We start from the raw sequence: 7,570 nt of genomic DNA, 5'->3' as shown, positions 1-7,570 counted from the left end.
GTAATGGTTTTACAATAAACACTATGTCAGGAACACATATATGTTTGAAATTTTGGTTACTCAATATTAGCTTTGTGTTTCTCAAAATTATATACAGATATAATCAACAAATGATCATCGTAATTGATAAATGATAACTGTGCTGTTAAACCGAACAGCATTGTTATTATTATGTGATGCTGATTATCTCTCTGTCTCTTTTATTACAGTATATTACATTACTCTCTCTCTCTCTCTGTCTCGCTTATTTTTTCTCTAGAAGTCTTTCTCTCAGCGCAGACAGTCCGCACCTTCTATTATTCTCAGCAAAGCTCTTACAAAGTCGAAACCTATCGCCAGGTATGATCTTTGAAAACTAAAAATGTGTACATGTATTGGTACATAAATATCAGACTGCATGGCCATTTGATTATTTTACAGTCTGTTTCAGTCTCAATGAGCAGTTTGTTTCCCACTTCTGGCACAATGTCACAGTCAGTGCTTGTGTGCATGCAAGAGGCTTCTGAATATATTTGCATTTTACTGAAAGGAGAGAATGAAGAGATGTGTGTGGTCTCACAACCAGCATCTGCACGTGTGTGAGTGTGTGAAAGAGTGACACAGAGAAACAAAGTTGTCTGCCATCTTTCAGGCTGTCTGAAAAGTATGTGTACTTTCTGAAATCTACCTTTTGTCTGATGTTCAGCTGTAACACGAGGTAATTTATCAATGAAGCACATGAAAGAGCGCTCAAGTCAGAAGCTTTGATTAATTACAAATGGATTGATGAATTGGACGTATTTTCTTATGCAAACTTCAAATGAAATATGCCTGGCCAGGGGAAATTGTGGATTTTGTATAGGTTTTCTAATGTTGTTCTCTCAATTAATGTCTCTTTTTCTCTCATGTTTGTGTTAGGAATTGTGCATCTCAGGTTAGCCAGGACATTTTCGCCCTGATCCAGTCTCTGCTCAGCCCAACAAGGAAGCTCATTTGCCAAGGCAATGTGGTGCTGCAGACTAGCCTTCAGACCCAAGAGAGATTCCTCATCCTCTTCAGTGATCTTCTCATCATCACCAAGGCTAAGTATGGAGGTGGAAATTTACTGAGAATAATTAAAATTACATAAATCATCCAAATATTGAAATGCACAAACATCCAGAAATGTGGTGTTGGTAAGATTTTTTTTTTAATGTTTTTGAAAGAAGTCTCTTCTGCTCAACAAGGCTGCATTTATTAGATCAGTAAAATTATACAGTATAAATATTATTACAATTTATTTCCTATTTTAATATATTTTAAAATGTAATTTATTATTGTGATTGCAAAGTTGAATTTTCAGCAGTCAATTACTCTAGTCTTCAGTGTCACATGATCCTTCAGAAATCATTCTAATATGCTGATTTGGTGCTCAAGACACATTTCTTATTATTATCAATGCTAAAAAAAAACAGTTGGGCTGCTAAATATTTTTGTGCAAACTTTGATACAGTTTCTGATGCAAAGAAAGTTCAAAAGAACAACTTTTATTTGAAATAGAAATATTATGTTGTAAATGTCTTTGCTGTCACTTTTAATCAATTTAATGTGTCCTTGCTGAATAAAAGTGTTCGTTAAAATATAATAAATAAATAATGAACAAACTAAACAAAAAACATAATGACACCAAATTTCAGAATGGTAGTATGTAGAGCTACAATGTTAAAGTGGTAAGATGGTATAGTTCTAATAATTTGGTCTTGAAATAATTTGAGATGTTTTTTTTTTCTTTCAGGTCAGTAATGCAGGTGAAGCAGAAGAAGTGTGTGCGTGTTAGTGAGATGTGGACGGCCAGCTGTGTGGATGAGGTGTGTGAGGCCAGTACCGCTTCAGAGAGGAGCTTTGTCATGGGTTGGCCAACTTACAACTGTGTGGCTACTTTTAGGTACACACACACACACACACACACACTTGCATTTGTGGTTTACGGGGACTCTCCATAGGCGTAATGGTTTTTATACTGTACAAACTGTATTTTCTATCGACCTACACCAACCCTACACCTAAACCTACCCCTTACAGAAAACTACTGGCAATTTTTGAATTTCATAAAACACTGTTTTGTATATTTTTTAAGTCTTTTGTTTTACGGGGACACAGGAAGTGTTCTCATAAACCCTGTTTACGTTGTAGTACCCATGTCATTATACACATTTGTGTCCTCATAAACCATATACACCAGTACACACACACACACACACACATTATATATAGCCAATCTAAACGTATCCATTGATTTCTCCTGTTAAAATTTGTTGTTTGTGTGTGTGTGTGTGTGCATATAGCATTTCAGAAGAAAAAGACAGGTGGCTGTCTCTCATTCAAAGGTCAGTTCTTTTACTATAGCAATAAAAACAATAAAGAAATAAACCCTCTTATCGAAATTTCTCTTCTCCCTCTTTTTAATTAGTTGTATACAAGAAGAAAAACAGAGTGATGATCCGAAGATGATTCCACTAAAGATATTTGCAAAGGATGTTGGGAACTGTGCCTATGTGAGAACTGAATGTTTTGTGAGTATAAAATGATGTACTGTAGCTTCGATGTGTAAATGAATGAGCATTTGCTTTTTTTTCTCTCTAGGCAAAGACTCTTTTTATCAGCAACACAGACTGCACCTCTGATGTCATTGGCACAGCACTGCAACAGTTTGGTCTTTCGGTATGTAAAGACTGCACAACTACTACACAAACACAAACAAGCAACACATAAATAAATACAATTATTATTATTTATTTATTTTTATTTAACTTATTAATTGCTTTTCTCTCTGTACACAGGGTGGAATAAAAGATTATAAGTTGTGGGTATGTTCAAAACAAGATGAAACACCATACCCTTTAATTGGTAAGTGTTTATCTGTAATTTTCCTGCTATCAAAGCAATCAAACATTTTAGCAGTGAATTAATATATTAAAGTACTGTGGTAATAGTATCTGATACTTTGCCAGCACAGCAGCTTTTAAATGGGACTTTTGTTCCACCAGGTCATGAGTTTCCTTATAGCATTAAGATGAGCCACATTCGCCTGCTGCAGCAAGATGCAGTGACATTATCCTACAGCCAGATGGCGCTTTTGCCTATTGACGCTCACTGCCAGTTCTTCCTGAGGCCCAGTCAAATGAGTAGCACCTTCACAGGTGAGAAATGCTTGTTTTCAGAATGCTACCATGCTACTCGTTCTGTTTTTGTAGTATGCTGTGCATAGTATGATTTTTTTGTATGCATGAAATAACAGTATATTACTGAAAACAATAATATTTTTAACTTCTATGATGATTTCCCTTCTTCTACATCAGTCCACATATGGACTGTTCAGGTTTTTTTTTTTTAATTAAAGCCCACATCTATGACAAAACACACACAAAATAAATTCTGAATATTAAGCCATATATTCTACAAATACATACTGTATGGAAATGATTTGGCATGACATCAACCTGGTTCCCACCCCGTTTCTTCTGGCACATCCCTCCACCCCAAAAACTAACACACATGCACAGTGTCCTGAAATGTTGCCTCTTTTTTTTTTTTTTATCTTGTTGGCCTCTCTTGCATACATTTCTTCTAGCAGAACAGAAAAGCAGGAGGAGGATGTCTCTTATTAGCTGGGCTTTTAAACGAAGCTTCAGCATTGACCAGGATGTTCAGTCCGAATCTCCTGATCAAACCATTACACTGGCTTCTGGTCATCTGTTTGGTCGGCCACTCAGTGATGTGATAAAAGACAATACCCTGCCATCACCCATTGTTGTACGTACTGAAAATCCTCAAATTTTAGGCAATTGAATAGATAATCCCTACTGTATTACTTTTCAAACTTCATCACATGAGAAATATTGACGGAAGCAGTATAATATTATACATTAAGATTGTTATATATTTATGAAAAGCTGTATAACTTTTTTGCATAATGTTCAGCATTATTAAATGTCGAAAAGCACCTTAAAACATTGTTACTCCTTTATGAAAGTTATAATAAACATAATTTTTGTTAAAGTATGATAACATCCATTTACAATAATAGTATTACAATAAAACCACTTGTTTTTTTAAAGGACATGCTGAAGTGTTTGTGCAGAGAGGGGGCCGTGACACATGGAATATTCCGGCGCTCTGCTGGAGTGAAGGCCTGCCGAGAATTGAGGGAAAAACTGGATTCTGGTCACTATGAAGAGCCACTGAGTGGAGAACCTGTACTTGTTACTGCTTCAGTGTTCAAGGTAGATATTTATGTAAACTCTTCAAAAGTTTGGGGTCTGTAATAGTTTCACAGTAATGTTTTTGAAAGAAGTCTCTTATGCATTTATTTGATTAAAAAATACAGTTAAAACAGTAATATTGTGAAATAACACTTTTATATTTGAATATATTTTATTCCTGTGATGGCAAAGCTTCAGCAGCCATTACGTCAGTCTTCAGTGTCACATGATCCTTCAGAAATCATTCTAATACTGATTTGGTGCACAACATGAAACATTATATTATTATTATCAATTATAGGTTGAGCTGTTTAATATTTGTGGAAACTGTGATCATTTTTTAGGGTTTCTTTGATGAAAAGAAAATTCAAAAGAACATCATTTATTTGAAAGAGAAATCTTTTGTAACATTATAAATGTCTTCACTGTCATACAAAACAAAAAAAACCTTGACCCCGAACTATTGAACAGTAGTGTTAGTCAAGAATAAACATTGATTCTATAACGACGACTCTGTTCTCCTATCTGTGTTTTTGATTGGTAGGAATTCTTACGCAATATACCGGGCAGCCTATTGTGTGAGGAGCTCTATGAGCAATGGCTCCAAGCAGTGGAGCAGAATGGTGAAAGAAATGGACAAATGACGGAGAGAAACCTGCTACAGAAAGTTCAGAGGTAAAGTCCCAGTAACACTCTGATTAGTTTATCAGGTTTTGTAATGCTAGTTGGTAAAGAAGGATAAAACCTTGATAATGATGGATCAAGGCTATGATATTACAGTACTGCACACCTTAAACAGATTTAGATTTAGTCGCCAATTTCCTTTATCTTTATGAGTTATATAACCGTGAAAACAGTTAACTTTGATGTGCTTTCTGCACACATTCACAGGCTTGTTCAGTTTTTACCTAAAGAAAATCTCCTGCTGCTGAGACACATGATAGCGATGCTGCACCACATACAACTCAATGCTGAGCACAACCAGATGACCTCTTTTAATCTGGCTCTGTGTATAGCACCAAGCTGTCTGTGGAATTGCAAACTATTGCTATCGCAATCTCATGAAAAAGACGCCAAAAAGGTAAGCGCACATGCACATGCTTTATTATTACCAGACTACTATACAGAGGATCTGCTGAAGTAATCATCATTATGGCTCTCTAAAGAACACGAAAATGGCAGTGAATGGAAAATATAATAGACATAGGAAAGGAAAGGTAAATGTAATTGCCAATGTAATCTGTACACAGGTGTGTGACCTTGTGCGTGTCTTGATTGACAACTGCTGTGCGTTGTTTGGGGATGAAATTATAACCCTCTTAATGGATTTGACTGAGGACAATAGAAGCAACCGTGGATCAGGTTACTATAAATACATACAGAATTCACAACACACCAACACAAAACAACACTGTATAATATTTCTTTCAGCCTGAAAAATGTGCTTTAGCTAATTCAACTGCTTTTTAATGTAAGAAATGATTAGTTAGTGATTAAATCAACCTGATTTTTTCCCTTGTTGAAAATGTATATGAAAGTTACATAAAATACTAATTTATTTCAGTAAGCTGCCAAGGCAACATTTATAATTTTCATTTAATTATGTTAATGTTTTTAGATTCAATATTTTTTATATTTTTAAATATTTCATCTAATATTTATAATGTATTTTATTTCAGCATTATTTATAACAACTTTTCCTAAAATGACCTGAAGACCCCAGATCAGTTCAAAAAATACTGTAACTTCATAAAAAGTAACAACAGCTCATTTTCACACAATTTCTTTTACTATGTTTTTAAAAATGTATAGCCTATATATTCTTTCCTCTTCCCGCCTCTAGTTGGGTCCCTGCAGCAGATGTCAGATTCAGGTTATGAGAGTCTAAAGAATGAGGTGAATACAGACACAGAGGACATTTCTAAGAGCCGTCCTCTGAAAGACAGTCGTAGTATGGACTCACTCATGTCACTGAGTGATTGTGACCTCGATATTCCAGAAAACCACCTGCCATCTTCCACCCCATTGGCACAACTCAGGAACTTTTCACCTGCAGTGCGACAGCTCCGATCCCTTAAATTATACAGACGCTCCATGTCCACCATTGCTTTGACTTCTCATCAGCAGGAAGTAACCCTATAAAGTGGAAAACATGAAGAGTTTAAGAGACCTGATGAGGTCAATGATAATTTGCTTTTGGAACAAAGCTTTCAACAACTGAATTTCATGAGAGAAAAACAAACTCCACCAACCTCCAATGTGTCATCGACAGGAACTTCACCAACACACTCATCTGTGAGTTCAATAGACAGTCCATTTTCTCTGTCCACCCGTATGACTCGTCATTCTCCTCAGAACTCTCCAGACAAGGGACAATCTGATTTGCTCGCTCAAAATGGCGCAGACTACCAAAACTCAAACAGCTTGCCGAATGAAAAATCATCTCTGCCACATCATCAGAGGAACGTCACTGATATTGAAATTAGTTTACAATGTAAAGTGCCCAAAAATCCTCCTCATCAGCAGGCCTTTCAAAAACTCAGCAGAAAAACATTCTCACAGACTCCCACTCAAATGCATAAACATAAAGGAAAAGGCCTTTTCTACAGGGGGCCCGGGAGCCCCATGCACAGTCCATTAGGAGACCCCAATGTGTCCCCTGACCCTCAGACCGTCAGGTTCACCTGTCAAACCAGGACTGAAGAAGAGGTCAAACTACCACAGAGTGTGTTTTACGGACAGAGCTGCAACTTGACGGTGCACAAAGTCAGGGAACAGAATGCAGGTTTGAAGTCTAGCAAACTCTCTGGGGAGCAGTTGAGGTTTAAAGCTCTTGATTTGCACCCCTCCTCTGGAAAAATAGTCGGGGACTACTTTATGGATGCTTCTCCTCTCAGAGAGAAGCTGGCTCAAAGGCTCAGTTGTTGCAGTAGCAGCCAGTGGATTGTCTGAGCCAATGGGAACAGTCTTTTTCAAAAACAGCACAAACACTGGGACTCCATTAATGATAATAATCTGCAGTTTCTTATAATTAACAATTACACGCTTCATATTATAGAACTATTACATTTTTTAGAGGGGGACGTAACATTCTCATTTTCCACTAGATATTTTCATCTTAATCTCATCAGCAATTTCGATTTTGGCACGCTCTGCAGCAGCTGACCCACTAAGGACCCAGGTATACTTCATTTACCGCATCCGCACAGCTTTCAAAGCAAACTCAACCGCTGAGTAAACTCACAAAAATTGGTCTGCACGCGGACACTTCTGATGAGGAAAATTGGAAGGAATCATGATGCCGGCTCAACATTGTGATGTCTGTCAGCCATCGACGAAGAACAATGGCA

At 36.8% G+C, this 7,570-nt stretch overlaps 1 protein-coding gene across 1 annotated transcript in view; it reads left to right on the top strand.

The window, feature by feature from the left end:
- Window positions 1-7,206, top strand: part of LOC107655508 (rho GTPase-activating protein 20-like) — an 8,806-nt gene extending 1,600 nt beyond the window's left edge. Inside the window, 14 exon segments of the mRNA XM_016442992.1 lie at window positions 260-339; window positions 898-1,065; window positions 1,754-1,903; window positions 2,304-2,345; window positions 2,429-2,513; window positions 2,602-2,679; window positions 2,799-2,865; window positions 3,006-3,158; window positions 3,593-3,771; window positions 4,077-4,241; window positions 4,765-4,895; window positions 5,112-5,301; window positions 5,471-5,582; window positions 6,064-7,206. Of these exon segments, the coding sequence (XP_016298478.1) occupies window positions 260-339; window positions 898-1,065; window positions 1,754-1,903; window positions 2,304-2,345; window positions 2,429-2,513; window positions 2,602-2,679; window positions 2,799-2,865; window positions 3,006-3,158; window positions 3,593-3,771; window positions 4,077-4,241; window positions 4,765-4,895; window positions 5,112-5,301; window positions 5,471-5,582; window positions 6,064-7,172 (2,709 nt within the window). The 3' untranslated portion in view covers window positions 7,173-7,206.
- Window positions 7,207-7,570: the final 364 nt, after the last annotated feature.

The sequence above is a fragment of the Sinocyclocheilus anshuiensis genome, unplaced genomic scaffold (genome assembly GCF_001515605.1).
Source record: "Sinocyclocheilus anshuiensis isolate Anshui unplaced genomic scaffold, SAMN03320099.WGS_v1.1 scaffold1148, whole genome shotgun sequence".
Classification (NCBI taxonomy): Eukaryota; Metazoa; Chordata; class Actinopteri; order Cypriniformes; family Cyprinidae; genus Sinocyclocheilus; species Sinocyclocheilus anshuiensis.
This window is presented reverse-complemented; position numbering and strand designations above follow the sequence as displayed.